Source organism: Actinia tenebrosa, unplaced genomic scaffold (genome assembly GCF_029948245.1).
Source record: "Actinia tenebrosa isolate PJP-AT-01 unplaced genomic scaffold, QUT_ActTen_1.0 PGA_scaffold10__47_contigs__length_13832649, whole genome shotgun sequence".
Taxonomy (NCBI): Eukaryota; Metazoa; Cnidaria; class Anthozoa; order Actiniaria; family Actiniidae; genus Actinia; species Actinia tenebrosa.
The window spans coordinates 13,558,627-13,585,525 of NW_028292570.1; the positions used below are offsets into that span (position 1 = coordinate 13,558,627).

The window sequence follows — 26,899 nt, forward strand, 5'->3', positions numbered from 1 at the left end:
TGATCGATTTTGGGTCATTTTCACACCTTTTGAAAAGATATGCATTATTTAGGAAGGATGAAAAATAGGTCATTTTTGGTCTAAAAGCATGGACTATAGCCCATGGTTTTGATCGATTTTGGGTCATTTTCACACAAAATTTCAAAGAATAAAATAAAATTAAGAAATCAAAAATTAATAGATTAAAAAAGTAAATGAATAAGAAACAAAACACACACACACACAAAAAAAAAAAAACAACAAAAAAAAAAAAAAAAAAAAAAAACAACAAAAAAAAAATGAAAGAAAGAAAATGAAATACTTTACAATGGTTTTGTGAAGGCTTTAAGCATTTCCTTTACCTTTTATTCCCCTATCCTTTATTTTACAATCTTTATATTCATGACATCTTAGGCCAGACAGTATAAGCTAATCCTTTTACATTGCTTGAATAACCCATTGAAATACTGATTTCCTCTGCATTGCTTTCCATTCCATACGTCGGCATGACCAAGGCGATACTTGTATGAACAGCCAGAGAATAGAATAATTCCTCGACGATTCTGTTCAAAATAAGGTAAGAGCAATGTTATTTATAGGTAGAAAAAACATTTCTTACAAGGGCCCTTGTTTCGTGAATTTGATTCAAATAAGGTAAGAGCATTGTTATTTATAGGTAGAAAAATTTTTTTTTTACAAGGTTCCTTGTTTTGTGATTGAATCTGATTCAAGTAATATCTCACCAAATAGTCTTGTTTATTGTCTGATACCAGATCAGGTTTTCCAAGGAGTCTCTCCAAATAGCAGGACAGGGAGTTCGCACTTGTGAAGTAAGGCATTCGACCATAACCACACCTACCATACCAACCACACACGCCTCGCTTCAGGTTGAATTTGAAACCTAACAAAAACCGAAAATTAGTCGGAATTGTTATTTCAGGAATAGTCGATGGTTTATAGCGTGGGTATTCTCTACTTTCACATACTCATAATACCTTGCGTCTTTGGGGGGTAACCAATCAAAAAACTGTCCCAAATTGAAAGGTTTCTTAATTGAATTTATACTATACCTGCTTTTATCTGTACAATACTGATTATCAGTTTATTCCAAGTTATTTTTGCGTGTACAGATCATCAAGAGTTTTGGTCTTACAGAAAATGTATTGACTTACGAAAAAATGTAACCTTAAACGTCTTCAAGCTTCTATCTTTTTCTGTTTTTTACTTCTTCATTTTCTCTTTGGATACCAAACAAGGTATTTTCAACATTGTCTGATCAGCCTTCAGCAAAATAAGTGGGTTTTTACCCTCTGGTTACCCCCCAAAGACGCAAAGTATTATGGGGATGTGAAAGTAGAGAATATGCAGTTATGGATGCACGTTACAGGCTGCTTAAGGACGCTGGAAAGTGTTTTGCACCTTCACATACACTCACAATTATGAACTAAAAAAGATATGGCTATAATATGACAGCAAGTAAACCAGGAAAGCCAAAGACCATAAACCAAAGATCACAATGAACATGAAAAATGACGTTGCTATGACAACAACAGAACCCTTGCTATGCCATCAAAAATGTTTATTTCAGAAAATATAACTCAGGAGAAAAATGGCGAAAGTCTTTAAAAACCGGAATATTTATAGTTTGTATCGTGATGTTTGTTTTGAAAATTTGACGAAAAAAAAAAAAAAAAAAAAAAAAATTTGAATTCGTAAAAATCGATTAAGCTTTTCCTTGTGTTTACGAGTGTAGCAGTTAACAGCCATTGGTTAGCAAACCTGTCACCCTCGTCTCAAGATCGAAGTGGGATTTAGAAGTTCATTTTTACTTTCCAAACTCATTTGAACAACCTTCTTAATGTTGAGTGAAGTGTTAACAGTGTACTTGCAAAGCATCATGGATACATTCTAAATAGTCCCCTTCACAGTTTCCTGCGCCATCTCGAAAGGTAGCCGTGCCTTTGCATTGAGGCAAAACGAACGGTGAGCTTGCAATGATAGAGACGTGAATAATTGTACGAGGTGTTAAAAAAGGTCTCTATCATTGCAAGCTCAACGTTCGTCTCGCTTCGATGCAAAGGTACGGTTACCTTTCAAGATTCCCTGCGAGCAGAGTCTCTCTTCTCTTTCTCTCCCTTCTTTCAGGCGGGGAGGAAGGAGACTCTGCCGATGTAGAGCGTTTCCTTTGATACACCGCCGTCCACGATGGTGGACAAACGAAACCAGTTTTAAAACCGGTTTTTAACCGGGTACATGTAGTGCGCATGAGCAAATGTAACACACCGTGGCGCCAAACGTTGTTTGACGAGAGCGGCTGCTAAAATCATGACAGCGTTGCTAAGTTACGCCATAACGCAAGCGCGACAAGTATAACGTCCTACATCGGCAGAGTCAGGGAACTTTCAAGATGGCTCAGGGAACTGTCAAGGGGGCTATTACCGTCGTTTGACTTACCTGACAAGTATAGAGAATAAGTGAGACGAATAGAGCTGGTGGGTTTACGGAACAGACTTCCAATTCCCGTCTTGCGGCTCAAGCAACCAGCATCACAGTTATCGTAAGATGGGAAGTTTCGGTAGAGCTTGGAGAACGAAGGGATTCCTAAAAAAAAAAAAAAAAAAATAAAAAAAAAAAAAAAAAAAAATGAAGAAAAAAAAAAAAGAAAAAAGAAACAGTTGTTGAAGTGCTGGAGTGAAGCAGCAGAAGATGCTGCAATAACTAGAGAGATCCAAGCAAATGAGAGTATTTGGACTCTGAGACAATGTTAGGTAGGATTGGAATCTAGTTGGGTTTAGCAAAGGATGGAACTCCCGAGAAAAGCACGTGAATCAAAGAGGAGACTTGAAAGATTCTATGTATGTGTGGTGTTGAAGCAGAGACTTCTGATACCACAATTACCTTTGTTGTAATGGTCCAACATGGAAGCTCTGTTGCATTTGTGGTACTCGATCACTGAAAAAAATGAAGTTCACAAACGTGTCATCATTTCTATAGCAGCCACTCTACTCTAAGCATCAGGTCTTACTACTCACTCCCTCTACCCTAAGAATCAGTTCTTACTAATCACTCCCTCTACCCTACGAATCAGGTCTTACTACTCACTCCCTCTACCCTACGAATCAGGTCTTACTACTCACTCCCTCTACCCTACGAATCAGGTCTTACTACTCACTCCCTCTACCCTACGAATCAGGTCTTACTACTCACTCCCTCTACCCTACGAATCAGGTCTTACTACTCACTCCCTCTACCCTAAGAATCAGGTCTTACTACTCACTCCCTCTACCCTACGAATCAGGTCTTACTACTCACTCCCTCTACCCTACGAATCAGGTCTTACTACTCACTCCCTCTACCCTACGAATCAGGTCTTACTACTCACTCCCTCTACCCTACGAATCAGGTCTTACTACTCACTCCCTCTACCCTACGAATCAGGTCTTACTACTCACTCCCTCTACCCTACGAATCAGGTCTTACTACTCACTCCCTCTACCCTACGAATCAGGTCTTACTACTCACTCCCTCTACCCTACGAATCAGGTCTTACTACTCACTCCCTCTACCCTACGAATCAGGTCTTACTACTCACTCCCTCTACCCTACGAATCACCCTACGAATCAGGTCTTACTACTCACCCCCTCTACCCTAAGAATCAGGTCTTACTACTCACCCCCTCTACCCTAAGAATCAAGTTTTATTACTGACCCCCTCTACCCTAAGAATCAGGTTTTACTACTCACCTCCTCTACCCTAAGAATCAGGTCTTACTACTCACCCCCTCTACCCTAAGAATCAGGTCTTACTAATCACTCCCTCTACCCTAAGAATCAGGTCTTACTACTCACCCCTCTCTACCCTAAGAATCAGGTCTTACTAATCACCCCCTCTACCCTAAGAATCAGGTCTTACTACTCACCCTCTCTACCCTATGCATCAGGTCTTACTACTCACTCCCTCTACCCTAAGAATCAGGTCTTACTACTCACCCCCTCTACCGTAAGAATCAGGTCTTACTACTCACCCCCTCTACCCTAAGAACCAGATCTTACTACTAACCCCCTCTACCCTAAGAATCAGGTCTTACTACTTACTCCCTCTACCCTAAGAATCAGGTCTTACTACTCAACCCCCTCCCCTAAGCAGTAGTTTATACTCACAACTTTCACAGTTGCCTCCAGTATAACCAGAAGGACACAGGCATTTGTAGCCACTGATCGCGTTCTTATCCTCGCAGCAACTGCCTCCATTCAAACATGGTTTACGAGTACAGATGCCAGAGGCTAAAGGTAATATGAAATATGTATAAGTAAGAATTCCTCTTGCGTATATAGGACTCTTGCAGCTCAATACAGCTCAATCTGGGGGCAAAACAATAGGTTCCAATTCTCAGGAGATTGGCATTCTTTTGTTTTGTCCCCCAGATCGAGCTGCTTTGACGTCAAATACAAGGGGTCTATTCATTTGAATAGGTGTTGTTAATAAGATATCTACGCAATCAAAAGGTGCCATTTTTACTCAAGGTATACCGTGGTGCAAATGTCGTCCAGGAGGATCAGCTAGAATTTAGAGCCGTCTCCTGCCTCGCACTGGTCTCTTCCTGCTTCTTCCTTGCCCTCTCATGATCTACCCTTGACTAGTCATATACCTGGCCCCCTCTTACACACCGTCTTGCCCCTCCGATCTCGCCCTGTCCCCCTCCTATCACACCCTGGCCCAATCTTATCTTGCCCTGGCTCGCTCCTACTCTGCCGTGGACCCCTTCTATCTCGCTCCCACCCCGCCGTGGCCCCCTCTTATTTTGCCCTAGCCTGCTTCTACCCCGGTGTGGCCCCCTCCTATCTTGCCCTAGCTCGCTCCTACCAAGCCCTGACCCCCTCCTATCTTGCCCTAGCTTGCTCCTACCCCACCCTGACCCCCTCCTATCTTGCCCTTGTCCCCTCCTACTCTGTTCCTAAACCCACCCTACTTTTCATTTAAGTGACTCACCAGTTTCACATCGGGTTCCCACGTATCCTGGAGGACAGCGACAGAACCAAACACGAAGTCTACTGGAAATACCGCATGTACCACCGTTGAGACAGATGTGGGATTTACATCGGCTGCACTCTGTTGAAACACATATATAGGTTCAGATACTACATACTGGATAATAAACTATAGAGGATTTTTACCATCACGTGACGGCAGCCAGCTTGATGGCAGGAACAATACAATCGTTTTAGAACGAGAATCAATTCCTGAGAGAAAAGAGGTTTCATTGTTCTGTCATCTAACCACAGGCAGCCCAAGCTGTATTATGGAGCGCAAAACCTCTATACACGTAACAGAAGTCCAATGATAAGGAAAAGCCCGCACATGGTATATATATATATACACTTACTTCTATTACATGTGGCCCCAACGTATCCAGGTTGACATGCACATCTGTAGCCGTTCACCTCATCGTGACATGTTGCACCATTCTGACATGGATTCTTGGAACACATGTCGATGACTGTAAAAACAAACCAAGTATTTAGAGGTCAAATAGTAATTAATATTTAATATTGGGAAAATAAAACATCCTTTTGCGTGTTTCATTGAATAATACAGAATACATGGGGTGAAGAAAGCACCGAAGAAGAGTGAAGAGAAGCCGTAAGTAAGTGATTTTTACACTTCTTTGCAAGGTTGCTTGCACGGATCTATTCACTGATATTGCACAGTTTTCAACCAATGTGAGCAGATTTTACACTTCTTTACAATGTAGGTTACGCGCACGGAACGTCCGCCACCGTCCTCTGTTCACTAATATTGCACAGTTTTTAACTAATGTGAGCGCGGTTACCGAGGTGACTAAATCTAAAGATTTAGTGTGCGATGTTAATGATTTCACACTCATGTTTAAAGTGCTCTTTTCCCCCCTCAGACTAACAGAGCTCCTTATTACGGGTATTTAAAGTTAAAGTTACACAGAACAGAGAGAAGTCAAGACTGACTGTGGACCTCTAGCTCTGAAGACTGTACACTAACCAACTGAGCTACGCCTGAGCTAAACCGAACAGAGAACAGTCGAGATCCTAAGAATCAAACTGTGGACCTCTAGCTCTGAAGCCTGTACACTGATCCACTGAGCTACGCCTGAGCTAAACCGAACAGAGAACAGTCGAGATCCTAAGAATCAAACTGTGGACCTCTAGCTCTGAAGCCTGTACACTGATCCACTGAGCTACGCCTGAGCTACACAGAACAGAGAGAAGTCGAGATCCTAAGAATCAAACTGTGGACCTCTAGCTCTGAAGGCTGTACACTAATCAACTGAGCTACGCCTGAGCTACACAGAACAGAGAGAAGTCGAGATCCTAAGAATAAAACTATGGACCTCTAGCTCGGAAGGCTGTACACTAACCAACTGAAATACGCCTGAGCTACACAGAACAGAGAGAAGTCGAGATCCTGAGAATCAAACTGTGGACCTCTAGCTCTGAAGCCTGTACACTAATCAACTGAGCTACGCCTGAGCTAAACCGAACAGAGAGAAGTCGAGATCCTAAGAATCAAACTGTGGACCTCTAGCTCTGAAGGCTGTACACTAATCAACTGAGCTACGCCTTAGCTTCACAGAACAGAGAGAAGTCGAGATCCTAAGAATCATACTGTGGACCTCTAGCTCTGAAGGCCGTGTACTAATCAACTGAGCTACGCCTGAGCTACACAGAACAGAGAGGTCGAGATCCTAAGAATTATACTGTGGACCTCTAGCTCTGAAGGCTGTACACTAATCAACTGAGCTACGCCTGAGCTACACAGAACAGAGAGGTCGAGATCCTAAGAATCAAACTGTGGACCTCTAGCTCTGAAGGCCGTGTACTAATCAACTGAGCTACGCCTGCTTCTAGTACAAAATCATCGAAAACTTACTAATATAATACTTACGTTCAGTGCACTGTTGACCCTTCCAACCGGCCGGACAATGACAGGTGTACTTGTTCACGCCGTCAATACAAACACCTCCGTTCTTACAAGGCTTCGAAGCACAGTCATCTACGTCTAAAAGGGTTAGCAATGATTCGCAATTAATCTCAATCTCAGTTTAGAAAGAGTTGTTAAGGTGTTTTTATGCTTGGATAGGTATTAAAGATTATGTACCCGTTTAATAAACGAGCAGGAGTGTTTTATCGGGTATTTTTATACTTCGATAGAGATTTGACGTCACGGGCATGCGCAACCAGATTCAATAGAAGCTCCCACACGTTGGATATTGCGTGTCAAGGCAAAGACAGGCACGTTAGTCAAAGATTTTTAGGGTTGACTATGACCTTGATAAAGCTCTATGTCTTCATCTAAACTTGGATGCATACTTCATCCCTGATGAAGTCATCCTCATAGCATTCGAGTGGTCTTTATATAAAGACACATGTGTCTTTATATAAAATCACTTGAATACTAATGACGAGGACTTTATCGGGTATAAAGGTTCATGCACGAAACGTGTATGGTGGCTCCAATTGGACCATAAGCTTATGAATTATTAATGAGTGTTTTTATAAGCAAATTTTCTCATAAACAAATTACAGCCAGGAGGAATTTTTTCTTTAATTTGAGAATTATGATACAAAATTGCTTACTTATTTGGCATCTGTCTCCAGTAAATCCTACGACGCATTTACATCGGTAACTGTTGACTTTGTCTTCGCAAGTGCCGCCATTGAGGCAAGGGACAGAGGCACACTCGTTAATGTCTACACAGAAAAGAAAACAGAAGGACGTTATAAATCAACATTATCATGTCTCAACCATTTTAACAATAGGTTTCGTCCGTTTGCTTTATTTTAACGACATTAGATTTCTGGTTGACGATTTAAACATAGTTAATGGAGTGGAATGGTTTGGAAACTCCATAGAAAAAAGGTATAGAACAAAATCAAAACCCGCACCGATGTGAGGCTTAAGTTGTGAACAAAGGGATCTGGCGTGACTCAAAGTAATCTGGCGTGATTCAAAAGTCACAAATCACGCCAGATTCCTTTGTTCACAACTTAAGCCTCACATCAAAGCAACACGAGTTAGCATAGCTCAGAAATTATCTTTGGAGGTTTACAATTTTCTCCACCCTACCCCCTCACATATTAGGCATTAGCCAACCCCTTCATCCAGGTAGCTTATCTGAGATATGTAATTGAATTCGCACCTTGTTCACAGTTATCCCCTCGGTATCCTGCTGCGCATGTACATCTGTAACCGTTGACCAGGTCATAGCATAATCCTCCATTCTTGCAAGGCTTGGAAGCGCATTCATCTACGTCTGAAGTGATTTGAAGATTGTTAGGGAAAGGAAGGAGGCGGGAATGAATATAATCGGACGTGAAATGACAGACAGATAAACAGACAGACAAGCAGACAGACAGACAGACAGACAGACGAACAGACCGACAGACAAACAGACAGACGAACAGACAGACAAACAGACAGACAGACGAACAGACAGACAGACAAACAGATAAACAGACAGAGAAACAGATAAACAGACAGATAAACAGACAGAGGAACAGACAGACAGACGAAAAGACAAACGAACAGACAGACAGACAGACGAACAGACAGACAGACAGACAGACAGACAGACAGACAGACAGACAGACGAACAGACAGACGAACGAACAGGCAGACAGACAGACGAACAGACTGACAGATAGACGGGCACATAGACGGACAGATACAATGTAACGACTTACTTAATTCACACCGAGTTCCTGTGTATCCCTTGGTACATTTGCAGGTAAATTTGTTTACTCCATTGATACAAGTTCCTCCGTTCTGGCAAGGTCGGCCAACACATTCATCGATATCTGAAACACAAGACAAGACATTCAAATACGTTCTTCAACCCAGTCAAACAACTTAATTATTTCAGGAACGGAACTTATGAATGCAACTCAAACAAAAAGTCTTATTCTCAAGAAAATAGGAAAACTTAACTCCCAAGGTAAAGAGGTTTATTCAGGGGCGAAGCCTAGGACTTGGGCTGAATTGTTTGCACCAACCCCTCCCCCATGACAATTTCAATTGTTTGCACCGACCCCTCCCCATGACAATTTGCATTGTTCTCACCAACCCCTCCACATGACAATTCGAATTGTTTGCACCACCCCCTCCCCCATGCCAATTTGATTTGTTTTTACCAACCCCTCCCCCATGACAATTTCAATTGTTTGCACCGACCCCTCCCCATGACAATTTGCATTGTTCTCACCAACCCCTCCACATGACAATTCGAATTGTTTGCACCACCCCCTCCCCCATGCCAATTTGATTTGTTTTTACCAACCCCTCCCCCATGCCAACTTGAATTGTTTTTACCAACCCCTCCCCCCATACCAACTTGAATTGTTTTTAACAACCCTTCCCCCATGAACTTACCCACTTCACAATTGGTACCCATGAATCCTGGTTTACAAGTACACGTGTAGGAGTTGACTCTGTCTGTACACACCGCATTATTCTGACATGGGTTGGAGTCACATTCATTGATTTCTGTAATCATCAATAAAACACAGTATAAACAATCACCATAGTGACCATGACGTCAAGATGGTGATCAAGATGGCGTCCATCACGTGTCAATAGCGACCTTTAGATACGACGACGAGTACGAGATCGAGAAAGAGTACGAGTTTTAAAATTGGTCCTGTACACGTGGTTAACACTAAATCGTAGTCGATTTCCGATTTTTTACAATCTAAAGTTTCAATCTACGTACACGATCACGACTACAAAAAGATAGTGCCTCTCTTTAAAAGTTAAACACTCGTACTCGTACTCGTACTCGTTCTCGTTCTCGTACTCGTTCTCGTTCTCGTACTTGTCGTTGGATCTAAAGGTCTCTAATCATATAATGACAACAGACTTGGCAGCCATGTTGGATGATATGACAAAAGAAACCAACGATTAAGAACGATCACCAGATCGCCATAACGTATTATTATATTTCAAGAAGCTTTTCAGTTTTTAGCGAAGAAAAAGTTACAAGGACAAACCTGTTTGGCAGGTATCTCCAGTATAGCCTGGTGCGCATGTGCACTTGAAGCCATTTATCAAGTCAGTACAAACCCCTTTGTTCTTACAAGGAGCAGATGCGCAATCGTCGTGATCTAAAAAAAAAGAACCATGAACGTAAGAACATGAAACACCCCTATTGTTTTTCGTTACTAGAGCCTTTTAGAAGCCAAAACCAGGCTAAACCAACACGTTTTACATATTGTAGCCAATACATTCATTCATTCATTAGCTTTTCCCATGAGGGCAGGGACACAACACCAGCTTTTATGCCAAATACAGTGGCCCCTGTAGAGTTTTAGCACGGGCACTGAAGATGATCGTCACCAGCTTCTGAAGTGGTTTTTTTACGTCCGCCTATACAGAGTTCTTTTTGTAGAAATACAGAATACTTTTCTTTACTTTGCAAAGTGAATTGCAGCTTCATTTATCGTGGTAAATTATAACTAGAATCTTTTAGAAGCGAAAACATTTTTTGGTATAGATAAAGAATTCTTTTCTTTACTTTCGAAAATAAAAAAGGTAATGTAATTTTCTTTCTTTCGGAAGACGTGGGTCTAGCCAATGAGATAGCTCGTTTTAGGTACAACCAATCAGATAACTCGTAATAACATCCATACTGACTGCTGTTACATCTAGCCAATGATATAGCTCCTTTTAAATACAACCAATCAGATAACTCATACTAACATCCATACTGACTGTTATTACATCTAGCCAATGAGATAGCTTGTTTTAGGTACAACCAATCAGATAACTCATATTAACATTCGTACTTACTGTTGTTACATCTAGGTCCTGTATAACCCGGATTGCAGGAACAAGTGTAGCCATTGACTTTATCAGTACAAGACCCGTGTACGCAAGGATTGCTTGCGCATTCGTTGATGTCTTCAATAAATAAAGATTGGTAAATATAAGTCACGTGATTCATCGAGCCACGATGACGACCTTTGCTTTATTAAGTCACCTGATCAGTCAACTCACGTGATATATTAAGTCACGTGTCGCACGAAGTCAGGATCGTGTTCAATAGGCCTCCCCGACTTGGGCGTAAATGTTTTCCCATTTAAGACCACGTGTTATTGCCTACAGTCCTATGAGAAGACACGTGAATATGGATACAACTCAAACAAAGAATCTTATTCTCAAGGTAATGTCACGTGGTCTGAAATGGAAAAACATTACGCCCAAGCCGAACAGGTCTATTTTGCATTGATTCTACCATCTATTATTCACGTGATTCAAATCACGTGATACATTAAGTCACGTGTTATATCAATCAAATAATTTACTACTTATCATATTCCCCACGTGTGAATCATGTAACCTACCCTCTTCACAGTTTGCTCCACGGTAGCCTGGGGCGCAGTTGCATCTGTAAGAGTTGATGCCATCAATACATTCACCACCATTTGCACAAGGATTTGACGCGCAGTCATCGATGTCTAACAAAATAATAAAAAATAAATTGGTTATGTAATTATGTACGTTAACGAATAAATTGATTTATGATCCATCCATCCATCCATCCATCCATTCCTCCATCTATCCATCCATCCACCCACCTATCCACTCATCCACCCATCCATCCATCCACCCATCCATCCATCCATGCATCCATCCATCCACCCATCCATCCATCTGTACATTCATCCATCCATCCCTCCCTCCCTAACTCCCTCCCTCCCTCCATCCATGCATCCACCCATCCATCCATCTATACATCCATCCATCCCTCCCTCAAACCATGCATCCATCCATGCATCCACCCATCTATGCATCCATCTATACATCCATCCATCCATCTCTCTCTCTCTCTCTCCCTCCCTCCCTCCCTCCCTCCCTCCCTCCCTCCCTCCCTCCCTCCCTCCCTCCCTCCCTCCCTCCATCCATGCATCCATCTATGAAAGACCATTCTCTACTTACTAGTTTGACAGTTCTTGCCAGTAAACCCAAGCGCACAAGCACACGAGTAATCGTTAACTCGGTCATTACATTGGCCTCCATTCTGACAAGGGTTATTGTTTAGAGCACAGTCATCGATATCTATCAAATGATATATCAGATGATTATGTAATATATACAACCACGAGGCGTAGTCGAGTGATTGTATATCTGATACAACACGGACACGAATACTGTATATGACTTGTCAAACGTCTAGGTTAGTTCCTTTGTGTTTCACTAAAATTTTCAAAATTAAAGTGAATTTGGCCAAGAAAATCCAACTTAAAGTTTATGCAAATGAACACAGTTTTGTATCAGATTTACAACACTCTTCACGGTCGTGATTTCTGTTGTGTTTTCCTCATGAATTATTAATGAGTTTGATAATATATATTCTATTTAAAAACATGCATTCCAATAAAGCGCATGAAGACACAACGGTCATCTCGATAATAACTATGCTCATTGCATACATAATTAGCGTATCACGTAGGAATTTAGCAACCCCCCATTTATGGATATTGGAGTTTGCGCAGTGCGGGTGTAAAGCTTTGCGACCCCTCCATATATAAGGGCCACACCCAGATCATTGAATCATTCCGTCGGAAGCTGCCTAAGTAGAGAGTAGAAGATTCACCCCACCCACCTCCCCTGGTGGCGGTTGACAACGCATCGCGTGCTTTTCGCATGCTCATTGCCAGCAGTCGCGGTCACCTTCCATATCTTAATTCCCGTGGCTCGGTAATGAGTATGCAGTGAGGATAAAATACTATGGGTAGGCATAAAAGCTTATGGTCCCAATCACCGTGGGGTAAGTATAGATCACTCCCTTGATACGAGGGTTTTTCTACGGGTTTTCCGCTTTTTCTCTCGCCATTACATTAATACCACAAAAAGTTGTTTAACTAAACTGGGTTTTCTAGCTTCTATGATATGCGAGCATTTGATTTCACAAGAATACTCCATTTTACAGTGACCACGAATAATAGTTACAAGCCGAGGCTGGAGTTGCTGCACATGATACAATGTATAGTTTTGCTACGCGCGGAAACTGCAGCCTCCACTTGCAACTATTATATGCGGTCACTTAATGGAACTGTTAAATGGAGTATTTTAATAAAAAACTACATGAAACTTATCTTGTGCAACGAAGAGGACACTTATGAGCAGTTTTGTATTCATGGTTGCTTTGCTTTTGTTGATAATTCTTTACACTCTTTTAGTAAAACCATTTTTAAAAATGCCTGTTTTGCATTATCCGTACTCTGAGTTATCCGTGCAATGACTTTGATCAGGCCAGAGGTTGTTTCAGGGTTTGATCTGTGAGTTAGCCCTGCCCTGACTTAGATCAGCCCAGAGGTTGTTTCAGAGTTCTATCTGTGAGTTAGCTATGCCCTGACTTAGATCAGCTCAGAGGTTGTTCCAGGGTTCTATCTGTGAGTTAGCCATGCCATGACTTAGATCAGCTCAGAGGTTGTTTCAGGGTTCAATCTGTGAGTTAGTCATGCCCTGACTTAGATCAGCCCAGAGGTTGTTCCAGGGTTCTATCTGTGAGTTAGCCATGCCCTGACTTTGATCAGCCCAGAGGTCGTTTCAGAGTATCGATAAAATGTTAAGGTTTGAAGGAACTTGTTCTAGCTATATACCTGTCTGACAGTTATCACCGGTGTACCCAGGTGCACATTGACAAGTGTAATCATTAACGCCATCAACGCAGGTTCCTCCGTTCTGGCAAGGTTTGGGAGCGCAATCATCGATGTCTAGAAAACAAAAAGATACCAATATACTCTATGTAAACATGTACGACGTTGACTTCAAGACATTAAAAAAGTTAAAAATCCATTATCATTATCACAAAGAAGGCAAAAATATTTTTGTGTGGAATGTTTCATAGCTAGAAAAAATATACTTCTACTTTTAAACGATTCTAAAAATAGCATCAATGATTCTAAAAATAGCATCAATGATTCTAAAAATAGCATCAATGATTCTAAAAATAGCATCAATGATTCTAAGAATAGCATCAATGATTCTAAGAATAGCATCAATGATTCTAAGAATAGCATCAATGATTCTAAGAATAGCATCAATGATTCTAAGAATAGCATTAATGATTCTAAAAGTAGCATCAATGATTCTAAGAATAGCATTAATGATTCTAAAAATAGCATCAATGATTCAAAAAATAGCATCAATGATTCTAAAAATAGCAGAGCACTCTTGATGAGGCTGCGGTGATTCATTCTCTTAGTTCATTTTCTCTTATTTATATAAATTACTTACATATTATAAAGACTTACTTTCAGAACAGGTTTTTCCTGTATATCCTGCTTTGCATGTGCATTTGAAGTCGTTGACCAAGTCTGTACAAGTACCGCCATTCTTACAAGAATCTGGTCGGCAGTCAACGACATCTACGAAGGATTATCGATTGTTAGATGATGTTTAATGATTTACAATAAAACAACATTCAAGGGAAAATGACATGTGGTCTGAGATGGAAAACAGTGATGGAGAAAGAAATAATACTCAAGAGAATGATGGTTTTTTAAGAATATTTCTAGACATGAACACTAACTTGTCTGACAGGTTTTTCCGGAATAGCCAGTCTTGCAACTGCATTCAAAGCCATTGACTTTGTCTTTACAAGTGCCTCCATTCTTACAAGGATCTGGGCTACAGTCATTGTGATCTGTTGAACAAACGACATTGAAAATAGTGAAAATGTTTCAATGAAAATAAAAATAAAGTCAAACCTGTTTTACAGGTTTCTATAGTAATGGCTATCGAGTCAAGCAGTAATACAGTCTTTCCATGGTAATGACCATCTAGCCAAACTGGTATTACAGTGTTTCCATGGTAATGACCATCTAGCCAAACTGGTATTACAGTCTTTCCATGGTAATGACCATCTAGTCAAACTGGTATTACAGTCTTTCCATGGTAATGACCATCTAGCCAAACTGGTATTACAGTCTTTCCATGGTAATGACCATCTAGCCAAACTGGTATTACAGTCTTTCCATGGTAATGACCATCTAGTCAAACTGGTATTACAGTCTTTCCATGGTAATGACCATCTAGCCAAACTGGTATTACAGTCTTTCCATGGTAATGACCATCTAGTCAAACTGGTATTACAGTCTTTCCATGGTAATGACCATCTAGTCAAACTGGTATTACAGTCTTTCCATGGTAATGACCATCTAGTCAAACTGGTATTACAGTCTTTCCATGGTAATGACTATCTAGTCAAACCTGTTTTTCAGTGTTTCTATAATAACGACTATACAGTCAAACCTGTTTTACATTGTTACTATGGTAACGGTTGTCAAGTCAAGTCGAGTTGTCAAGTCGAGTCGTATCTATAGTAACGGCAAGTTCCATTAGTTTTAAGAATCAATTATCACTAAGTCAAACCTGTTTGACAGTTGACTCCCTCGTATCCTGGTGCGCATGAGCAGCTGTATCCATTAACGAGATCATGGCATACTGCGCCATTCAGACAAGGATTTGAATCACACTCGTCTTTATCTGCAAATGAACAAGCAGAGATTAGAACAGTTTTCATATGCCTGTGAAAAACTCACGACACGAATACGGTCACGCTAAGGTCACGGCACGAACATGGTCACGCCAAGGTCACGGCACGAACATGGTCACGCCAAGGTCACGGCACGAACATGGTCACGCCACTGTCACGGCACGAACATGGCCAGACCAATCACATTGGACAAGAATTTACTCGTTATCCAGTCAAATGCCCGAAACACGGCCTGAACACGGCGCGGATACGGTCACGCCAAGGTCACGCAATGTTAGGCCAATCACATTGTGCGAGAAAAATATCCCTCAATCAAGGCATGCATACGGTACCGCACTAGTCCAGGAGATATACTACCAATACTCAGCCAAAACTTTGATGGCCACCATGTCGGATGACAATGAAAGAAATCAACCAACATGGTGGATATGAAAACAACCAGCAATTGCCACTTACCATTGTCGCAGTTCTTTCCCGTGTATCCTGGTGCGCATGCGCACTCGTAACCATTGATCTTGTCGCTACAGACACCGCCATTCTGGCATGGACGTGAGCTACATTCATTGATATCTTGAAAAAAAAATCCAATCTAAACAAATGCCCTCGCAAAACTATACAATCAATATGTGAATACTAAAAGGAAACTAAATATAGAACATCACGTGATGGCAGCCATGACAAGAGGCACAGCAATAGAGTCTTTTTCTCCCTGGAAACTGAATTATTTCTCGTGTAAATCAGATTTGACCAGATTCAATTGTTCCTGCTTCCTGTCATGGCTGCCATCACGTGATAGTGAAAGACCCTTTTCAACTTCGAAAAAATACCGCTGTGTTCCTTGTTCACAGACTCATTTACTCAGGGTTAGCCTCGTATCAGTGTCTAAATATCCACAAATGCTAACGGTAAAGTAAAGTACAATACAAACACTTTGAAATTCCATTGACCTTCGTTGGAAAACGTGAATATTCTAAACAAGGTGAGGCTAACCCTGAGCAACAGAGATCTCGTAACCAGATGCAAAAATTTGATGAAGCCCGTTAAGTAAGTACCTGTTTCACAGTTCTGTCCATTCCATCCTGGTTTACAGGTACAAGAGTAACCGTTCAGGTTGTCCACACAAGTTGCATCGTTCTGGCAACGGTTTGGCTTACAGTCATCGTGATCTGTAAGCAAAAATATCATTATACCATCATTAATATCAACAACAACAACAACAACAACAACAACAACAAAATCATTAATATAAAATGCAAACAAGTCAAGGGCGGATACAGGGAGGGGGGTGGATTTCGCGGATTCCCACCCCCCTCCTTTTAGAGTAAAACTAGTCGTTGCAATATGCAAGTGGAATGCTGCGAGTGCCATACAATGATGTAAAGGGATGTATACCAATGTTAATAAGATATAAGTTATATACAACAAAATATCCAAAACCGTCTAGATATAAGTAACAAGGACGAACGTAGGGCATTAGTTACGTGTGAGCTCCTGTATACTTATATGAATATGCTCCTGTAGATGTTTTGAGGTATTAAGGTGTAACAGGGTCCCCTATACCCCTCGCAAAATGCATTCACGTAAATTTATTTGGCCAATTTCCGCCTCACTTAAATTCTGAAATCGCATTCCCATTCACGCAAAAATCGAAGTAAACATGAGGAGCTTTGGTCAAAAAAGTTTGAACCTTGATTGACATAAAGTAGTTTCATGTTTCGTTTAGCGACACCTTCAAGGTATCACAGTCAAACATTGCATTAGAGCAGTTTGTTTTATTAAGAATACACTACAGTAGTTTCATGTTACGTTTAGCGACACCTTCAAGGTATCACAGTCAAAAATTGCATTAGAGCAGTTTGCTTTATTAAGAATACACTATAGTAGTTTCATGTTATGTTTAGCGACACCTTCAAGGTATCGCAGTCAAAGATTGCATTAGAGCAGTTTGTTTTATTAAGAATATACTACAGTACAGTAGTTTCATGTTACGTTTAGCGACACCTTCAAGGTATCACAGTCAAACATTGCATTAGAGCAGTTTGTTTTATTAAGAATATACTACAGTACAGTAGTTTCATGTTACGTTTAGCGACACCTTCAAGGTATCACAGTCAAACATTGCATTAGAGCAGTTTGTTTTATTAAGAATATACTACAGTACAGTAGTTTCATGTTACGTTTAGTGACACCTTCAAGGTATCACAGTCAAACATTGCATTAGAGCAGTTTGTTTTATTAAGAATACACTATAGTAGTTTCATGTTTCGTTTAGCGACACCTTCAAGGTATCACAGTCAAACATTGCATTAGAGCAGTTTGTTTTATTAAGAATACACTATAGTAGTTTCATGTTACGTTTAGCGACACCTTCAAGGTATCACAGTCAAAAATTGCATTAGAGCAGTTTGTTTTATTAAGAATACACTATAGTAGTTTCATGTTACGTTTAGCGACACCTTCAAGGTATCACAGTCAAACATTGCATTAGAGCAGTTTGTTTTATTAAGAATACACTATAGTAGTTTCATGTTTCGTTTAGCGACACCTTCAAGGTATCACAGTCAAACATTGCATTAGAGCAGTTTGTTTTATTAAGAATATACTACAGTACAGTAGTTTCATGTTACGTTTAGCGACACCTTCAAGGTATCACAGTCAAACATTGCATTAGAGCAGTTTGTTTTATTAAGAATATACTACAGTACAGTAGTTTCATGTTACGTTTAGCGACACCTTCAAGGTATCACAGTCAAACATTGCATTAGAGCAGTTTGTTTTATTAAGAATATACTACAGTACAGTAGTTTCATGTTACGTTTAGCGACACCTTCAAGGTATCGCAGTCAAACATTGCATTCAAAAATTAGAGCAGATTGTTTTATTAAGAATACACTATTGTAGTTTCATGTTTCATGTTATTTTTGTTTGATCAAGGTTAGGTATTTCAAGTAACGATTTCCTAACGGGTAGGTATTTCAAGGTACGATCTCCTAATGGTTAGGTATTTCAAGGTACGATCTCCTAACAGTTAGGTATTTCAAGTATCGATCTCGTAATGGTTAGGCATTTCAAGTAACGATCTCCTAACGATTAGGTATTTCAAGTAACGATCTCCTAACGATTAGGTATTTCAAGTAACGATCTCCTAACGGTTAGGGATTTCAAGCAACGATCTCCTAACGGTTAGGTATTTCAAGTAACGATCTCCTAACGGTTAGGTATTTCAAGTAACGATCTCCTAATGGTTAGGTATTTCAAGTAACGATCTCCTAACGTTTAGGTATTTCTAGTAACGATCTCCTAACGGTTAGGTATTTCATGTAACGATCTCCTAACGGTTAGGTATTTCACGTAACGATCTCCTAACGGTTAGGTATTTCAAGTATCGATCTCCTAATGGTTAGGTATTTCAAGGTACGATCTCCTAATGGTTAGGTATTTCAAGCAACGATTTCCTAACGGTTAGGTATTTCAAGGTACGATCTCCTAACAGTTAGGTATTTCAAGTAACGATCTCCTAACGGGTAGGTATTTCAAGTATCGATCTCCTAATGGTTAGGTATTTCAAGGTACGATCTCCTAATGGTTAGGTATTTCAAGTAACGATCTCCTAACGGTTAGGTATTTCAAGGTACGATCTCCTAATGGTTAGGTTTTTCAAGTAACGATTTCCTAACGGTTAGGTATTTCAATGTACGATCTCCTAATGGTTAGGTATTTCAAGTAACGATCTCCTAACGGGTAGGTATTTCAAGTATCGATCTCCTAATGGTTAGGTATTTCAAGTTACGATCTCCTAATGGTTAGGTATTTCACGTAACGATCTCCTAACGGTTAGGTATTTCAAGTATCGATCTCCTAATGGTTAGGTATTTCAAGGTACGATCTCCTAACGATTATGTATTTCAAGTAACGATCTCCTAACGATTAGGTATTTCAAGTAACGATCTCCTAACGATTATGTATTTCAAGTATCGATCTCCTAATGGTTAGGTATTTCAAGGTACGATCTCCTAATGGTTAGGTATTTCAAGTAACGATCTCCTAACAGTTAGGTATTTCAAGTATCGATCTCCTAATGGTTAGGTATTTCAAGTAACGATTTCCTAACGGTTAGGTATTTTAAGGTACGATCTCCTAATGGTTAGGTATTTCAAGGTACGATCTCCTAACAGTTAGGTATTTCAAGTAACGATCTCCTAACAGTTAGGTATTTCAAGTATCGATCTCCTAATGGTTAGGCATTTCAAGTAACGATCTCCTAACGATTAGGTATTTCAAGTAACGATCTCCTAACGATTAGGTATTTCAAGTAACGATCTCCTAACGGTTAGGGATTTCAAGCAACGATCTCCTAACGGTTAGGTATTTCAAGTAACGATCTCCTAACGGTTAGGTATTTCAAGTAACGATCTCCTAATGGTTAGGTATTTCAAGTAACGATCTCCTAACGATTAGGTATTTCGAGTAACGATCTCCTAACGGTTAGGTATTTCACGTAACGATCTCCTAACGGTTAGGTATTTCAAGTAACGATCTCCTAACGGTTAGGTATTTCAAGTATCGATCTCCTAATGGTTAGGTATTTCAAGGTACGATCTCCTAATGGTTAGGTATTTCAAGCAACGATTTCCTAACGGTTAGGTATTTCAAGGTACGATCTCCTAACAGTTAGGTATTTCAAGTAACGATCTCCTAACGGGTAGGTATTTCAAGTATCGATCTCCTAATGGTTAGGTATTTCAAGGTACGATCTCCTAATGGTTAGGTATTTCAAGTAACGATCTCCTAACGGTTAGGTATTTCAAGGTACGATCTCCTAATGGTTAGGTTTTTCAAGTAACGATCTCCTAACGGTTAGGTATTTCAATGTACGATCTCCTAATGGTTAGGTATTTCAAGTAACGATCTCCTAACGGGTAGGTATTTCAAGTATCGATCTCCTAATGGTTAGGTATTTCAAGGTACGATCTCCTAATGGTTAGGTATTTCACGTAACGATCTCCTAACGGTTAGGTATTTCAAGTATCGATCTCCTAATGGTTAGGTATTTCAAGGTACGATCTCCTAACGATTATGTATTTCAAGTAACGATCTCCTAACGATTAGGTATTTCAAGTAACGATCTCCTAACGATTATGTATTTCAAGTATCGATCTCCTAATGGTTAGGCATTTCAAGGTAAGATCTCCTAATGGTTAGGTATTTCAAGTAACGATCTCCTAACAGTTAGGTATTTCAAGTATCGATCTCCTAATGGTTAGGTATTTCAAGTAACGATTTCCTAACGGTTAGGTATTTTAAGGTACGATCTCCTAATGGTTAGGTATTTCAAGTTACGATCTCCTAACAGTTAGGTATTTCAAGTAACGATCTCCTAACTGTTAGGTATTTCAAGTATCGATCTCCTAATGGTTAGGTATTTCAAGTAACGATTTCCTAACGGTTAGGTATTTCAAGGTACGATCTCCTAACAGTTAGGTATTTCAAGTAACGATCTCCTAACAGTTAGGTATTTCAAGTATCGATCTCCTAATGGTTAGGTATTTCAAGTAACGATCTCCTAACAGTTAGGTATTTCAAGTATCGATCTCCTAATGGTTAGGTATTTCAAGTAACGATTTCCTAACGGTTAGGTATTTTAAGGTACGATCTCCTAATGGTTAGGTATTTCAAGTATCGATCTCGTAATGGTTAGGCATTTCAAGTAACGATCTCCTAACGATTAGGTATTTCAAGTAACGATCTCCTAACGATTAGGTATTTCAAGTAACGATCTCCTAACGGTTAGGTATTTCAAGCAACGATCTCCTAACGGTTAGGTATTTCAAGTAACGATCTCCTAACGGTTAGGTATTTCAAGTAACGATCTCCTAATGGTTAGGTATTTCAAGTAACGATCTCCTAACGATTAGGTATTTCGAGTAACGATCTCCTAACGGTTAGGTATTTCATGTAACGATCTCCTAACGGTTAGGTATTTCACGTAACGATCTCCTAACGGTTAGGTATTTCAAGTATCGATCTCCTAATGGTTAGGTATTTCAAGGTACGATCTCCTAATGGTTAGGTATTTCAAGCAACGATTTCCTAACGGTTAGGTATTTCAAGGTACGATCTCCTAACAGTTAGGTATTTCAAGTAACGATCTCCTAACGGGTAGGTATTTCAAGTATCGATCTCCTAATGGTTAGGTATTTCAAGGTACGATCTCCTAACAGTTAGGTATTTCAAGTAACGATCTCCTAACGGTTAGGTATTTTAAGTATCGATCTCCTAATGGTTAGGTATTTCAAGGTACGATCTCCTAACGATTAGGTATTTCAAGTAACGATCTCCTAACGATTAGGTATTTCAAGTAACGATCTCCTAACGGTTAGGTATTTCACGTAACGATCTCCTAACGATTAGGTATTTCGAGTAACGATTTCCTAACGGTTAGGTATTTCAAGTAACGATCTCCTAACGGTTAGGTATTTCACGTAACGATCTCCTAACGGTTAGGTATTTCAAGTATCGATCTCCTAATGGTTACGTATTTCAAGGTACGATCTCCTAATGGTTAGGTATTTCAAGTAACGATTTCCTAACGGTTAGGTATTTCAAGGTACGATCTCCTAAGAGTTAGGTATTTCAAGTAACGATCTCCTAACGGGTAGGTATTTCAAGTATCGATCTCCTAATGGTTAGGTATTTCAAGGTACGATCTCCTAATGGTTAGGTATTTCAAGTAACGATCTCCTAACGGTTAGGTATTTCAAGTAACGATCTCCTAACGGTTAGGTATTTCAAGTAACGATCTCCTAACGATTAGGTATTTCAAGTAACGATCTCCTAACGATTAGGTATTTCAAGTAACGATCTCCTAACGATTAGGTATTTCAAGTAACGATCTCCTAACGGTTAGGTATTTCAAGTAACGATCTCCTAACGGTTAGGTATTTTAAGGTACGATCTCCTAACGATTAGGTATTTCAAGTAACGATCTCCTAACGGTTAGGTATTTCACGTAACGATCTCCTAACGGTTAGGTATTTCACGAAACGATCTCCTAACGGTTAGGTATTTCATATATACCACACAATCGAGATTTTTATGGCATACAGCACACAGGGATCCCAACTGTAAAGTTTAGTGTTGCAAGGTAGACGTTGCAATTTTTCGCTGCAACAAAAATGTGAAATTGCGTTGCCAGCGCGAGAATAAATTGCACCGTGTATCGCCAGCTTTAGACAAAATTTAACCCCTTGACATAAGTTTGAGGACACTACAAGATGATCTCATTTTCATGAAGCATTCTTGGCGTGAAAAGTGCACGTGACTATTTGAACTTACTTTGTTCACAGTCCTTTCCTTCCCATCCTGGTTTACACTGACACTCATAGTCATTCACGAGATCCTTGCACAAGCCGCCGTTTTTACATGGGTTGTCTTTGCAATCATCCTTATCTGTCGATCCAAAGAAAAGGTAAAATTATTCAGCATTGCTTCAACACTATTTACTCGGGCTCCTTGTGCATGTTCAAAGTGGAAAATACTATTTAGTCTTTCTCTGGTTTCGTCATGAATCGCACTAAAATTATTTAGCTGAATGGCAACACTATTTACTCGGGCTCCTTGTGCATGTTGAAAGTAGAAAATACTATTTAATCTTCTCTGGTTTCGTCATAAATCGCACTAAAATTATTTAGTTGAATGGCAACACTATTTACTGGGGCTACTTGTGCATGTTCAAAGTAGAAAATACTATTTAATCTTTCTCTGGTTTCGTCATAAATCGCACTAAAATTATTTAGCTGAATGGCAACATTATTTACTCGGGCTACTTGTGCATGTTCAAAGTGGAAAATACTATTTAATCTTATTCTGGTTTCGTCATAAATCGTGCTAAAATTATTTATAGCTGAACGGCAACACCATTTACTCGGGATAGATACACGAATATGGATACAATTCAAACAAATAACTATTTTGCTCAAGATAGTGACACTTGGTAAGAAATGGGAAATTACGTCCAAGCTAAGCAGGTCTTTGAGCTCACTCACCAATATGGCAGTTTCTTCCCTCGTACCCTGGAATACACTCGCAATGATAGTTATTGACTAGGTCTTTGCAGGTTGCACCGTTTTTGCATGGGTTAGGGCTGCAGTCGTTGTGGTCTGAAATACGTTGAGGAAATGGTATTTAAATTTGGATTGATTGAAAGATGATGGTGATGATGATGATGAGAATGTTGCCGGATGATGATGGTGATGATGATGATGGTGATGATGGTAATGATGATGACGACGATGATGATGATAATGAGAATGGTGCCGGATGATGATGGTGATGATGACGATGATGATGGCGATGATGGTGATGTTAATGATGAAGATGATGGTGATGATGACGATGGTGGTGATGTTAATGATGACGATGACGGTGATGTTAATGGTGACGATAATGATGATGTCAGTGATGACGATGATGATGATTATGGTGATGATGACGATGACGATGATGATGGTGTTGATGTTGGTAATGTTGTGATAACGTAATAATGATGATAATGATGATGATGATGATATATGGTGATGGTGATGATAATAATGATAATAATAATGATGATTGTGACATAAAATAAATCTATATTCAGCGTCATATCTTACTTGTCTCGCAATCCTTTCCTTCAAACCCTGGTTTGCAGTCGCAGTAGTAATCGTTGAGTTTATCAATACAAGGTGCACCATTCTTACACGGATCAGGATTACAGTCATTATGATCTAACAACAAACAGGATGATCTTTAGTATAACACTATACATTAATAATCGACTTTGAAAAGTCTATTAAAGAGTTAGGTGCAAGAGTCATACACAGGGTGACCAATATATATGTGTACGAGATTATATATGAAATATATTTGTACTGCGGTTGTAATGTATCAAATTGAGCTGATCCTCGCAGTATATGAAGCAACTTATGCAGCTGCAATTTGAAAGAACAATGTTAGTAAAACGTGAAAGTGAAGTCGAGAATAAATTGACTGTGCATACTGCTTCGCATCGAAATGGTATTGGTTTCTCCGCGTACGGAAGCGTGTTTATAGAAGTATGCGAATGCATGAAATGTGTTCATACTTTTGTGCGTTACGTTTTTTATTTGAGGTCAAGATTGTATACTCCACACATTCTGTAATATTTTTGTAATAACAATATTAATAATAATAGTAATAATGATGATGATGATGATGATAATAATAATTATATTTATTTAGACACGATATTGATATTACAGCTCTGCTGATGTGGTCGTTTATAAATGATTGTAACAATTTATGATTTATATAGCGCCCTCTCTGTGTACATATTCAAAGGCGCTTACAATCATGAGAGATGGTTAGTATGAAGTGTAGGCACTGAGGATGGTCACTGCCAGGGTTGCTTTACGTCTTCAGTGGTTCTTTTACGTCCCTCCGATGTTGGTTAGTAATAATGGCGTGTAGAGAGACGGGACATCCGAAACTTTTGTACACTATTTGCGACTGGCAGTGGTGGATCCAGGATTTTTCAAAGGGGAGTTCCGTTTCTTAAACTGTGTATAATTCTCTTTTGTTTAGTCGATGTCTGACAAAAAAATGGCTCTAATCACCTAATTTACTATCTAGTAACGGAACTTAAAGGTAAATTAAACATTATAACAGCAAATATCTATCATTTCGTGTTCAACATTATCCTTGTGGATACTTTTAAGCAAAATTTATACAAGACATATTTCTATTACCTAAAAGATCAAACCTTCAAGGGGGGTCCGTGGACCCCTTCGAACCCCCCCTGGATCCGCCACTGACTGGACGACGACCATGGGGAAATATGAATTAAATTGAAAAACAAAGGGACAAAAAAAAAAAAAAAAAAAAAAAAAAAAAAAAAAAGAAAGTCTACTGTATTTTATAGGTTTATTTTTTCATTCGTTTGTGTTATGGATGACTCTATATTTCTGACCTCGGGGAAAAAAACACTTTGTCTGAATTTATTTTCACTTTTATCGACATTGGAATCCCTGTGGTAGGACAAGAAAATAAAACAATAACCATGTTACCTGTCTGACAATTGTCGCCTTCCCATCCTGGTGCGCATGCGCACTTGTAGCCGTTGACCTGGTCTGTACACTGGCCATTGTTCTGGCACGGGTTGGGCGAGCAATCATCGTGATCTATGATAATAAGATTATATTATCCATTTTATTATCATATTATTGGTAAACATTGAGCCAAGCTGAATAGGTCTATTGCCTATACAATACTCAAGGGAATGGTCATGTGATCTGAAATGGGACAACATTGAACCAAGCTGAATGGGTCTATTGCTTATACAATACTCAAGGGAATGGTCATGTGGTCTGAAATAAGACCGCATTGAGCCAAGCAGAATGGGTCTATTGCTTATACAATACTCAAGGGAATGGTCATGTGGTCTGAATTAAGACCGCATTGAGCCAAAATGAAGGGTATGTATCCGAGATTATTAATTTATGGTTATTTATTGCTAATAATATAATTTATTATTATTTAATTATTGGTCTTGATATTTCTTGCTTACCTGTTTCACAGTTGTCCCCCTCGTAACCTGCTGCGCATGCGCAAGAGTAGCCATTAACGAGATCTTTACATACACCATTGTTCTTACACGGTTTGGATGCACACTCGTCAATATCTGTAATATAGAAAAAATATATTACAAATAAATGGAATTATCAAACCGCGTTATTACACCCTGAAACAACCTCTAATCTGTTCTAATCAGCGCATGGCTCACAGATCGATACACAACTCGACCTCTGGGCTGATCTAAGTCAGGGCACGGCTAACTCACAGATTGAACCCTGAAACAACTTCTGGGCTGATCTAAGTCAGGGCACGGCTAACTCACAGATTTAACCCTGAAACAACCTCTGGGCTGATCTAAGTCAGGGTATGGCTAACTCACAGATTGAACCCTGAAACAACCTCGTGGATGAACTAATGTAGAAAATGTTACTCACTATCTCCACACGTGTTGCCAGTCCAACCAGGTGCGCAATTGCACGAGAAGCTGTTGACTTTGTCGATACACACGCCATTGTTCTTACAAGGTGTTGATGCGCAGTCATCATTATCTTGAGGGAAAAAGTAAAAAAAAAAAAAAAAAAAAGAAACCAGAAGTTAGCCTTAATAAAAATAAGAATAGATTTTTTAAAGGGTGAAAGTTAACAGTTGCGATGAAGAGGAGATGAAACGTCTTTTTGAGAAAGTGAACAGGATGCATTCTGGTCTAGTTTGGGTAGAAACATCTATTTCTCATTTCGCCTGAGCTAGGGAAACCAAAGACAAGGGTGGAGACCATTGTGCATTCTGGTCTAGTTTGG

The 26,899-nt window shown here is 39.6% G+C and overlaps 1 protein-coding gene across 1 annotated transcript in view; it reads right to left on the reverse strand.

Moving 5' to 3' along the window:
- Window positions 1–311: 311 nt before the first annotated feature.
- LOC116301284 (uncharacterized) overlaps window positions 312–26,899 on the reverse strand; it is a 95,495-nt gene continuing 68,907 nt past the window's right edge. The window contains exons 81-108 of the mRNA XM_089027081.1: window positions 26,537–26,650; window positions 26,095–26,208; window positions 25,595–25,708; window positions 24,164–24,277; window positions 23,558–23,671; window positions 22,848–22,961; window positions 16,565–16,678; window positions 15,969–16,082; window positions 15,389–15,502; window positions 14,547–14,660; window positions 14,269–14,382; window positions 13,615–13,728; window positions 11,948–12,067; window positions 11,353–11,466; window positions 10,799–10,909; window positions 10,000–10,113; window positions 9,383–9,496; window positions 8,698–8,811; window positions 8,154–8,267; window positions 7,591–7,704; window positions 6,899–7,012; window positions 5,364–5,477; window positions 4,970–5,089; window positions 4,141–4,263; window positions 2,878–2,931; window positions 2,434–2,580; window positions 723–880; window positions 312–542 (exon numbers count right to left, since the gene is read on the reverse strand). Of these exons, the coding sequence (XP_088883207.1) occupies window positions 390–542; window positions 723–880; window positions 2,434–2,580; window positions 2,878–2,931; window positions 4,141–4,263; window positions 4,970–5,089; window positions 5,364–5,477; window positions 6,899–7,012; window positions 7,591–7,704; window positions 8,154–8,267; window positions 8,698–8,811; window positions 9,383–9,496; window positions 10,000–10,113; window positions 10,799–10,909; window positions 11,353–11,466; window positions 11,948–12,067; window positions 13,615–13,728; window positions 14,269–14,382; window positions 14,547–14,660; window positions 15,389–15,502; window positions 15,969–16,082; window positions 16,565–16,678; window positions 22,848–22,961; window positions 23,558–23,671; window positions 24,164–24,277; window positions 25,595–25,708; window positions 26,095–26,208; window positions 26,537–26,650 (3,266 nt within the window). The 3' untranslated portion in view covers window positions 312–389. The remainder of the gene's footprint in view (window positions 543–722; window positions 881–2,433; window positions 2,581–2,877; window positions 2,932–4,140; window positions 4,264–4,969; window positions 5,090–5,363; window positions 5,478–6,898; window positions 7,013–7,590; window positions 7,705–8,153; window positions 8,268–8,697; window positions 8,812–9,382; window positions 9,497–9,999; window positions 10,114–10,798; window positions 10,910–11,352; window positions 11,467–11,947; window positions 12,068–13,614; window positions 13,729–14,268; window positions 14,383–14,546; window positions 14,661–15,388; window positions 15,503–15,968; window positions 16,083–16,564; window positions 16,679–22,847; window positions 22,962–23,557; window positions 23,672–24,163; window positions 24,278–25,594; window positions 25,709–26,094; window positions 26,209–26,536; window positions 26,651–26,899) is intronic.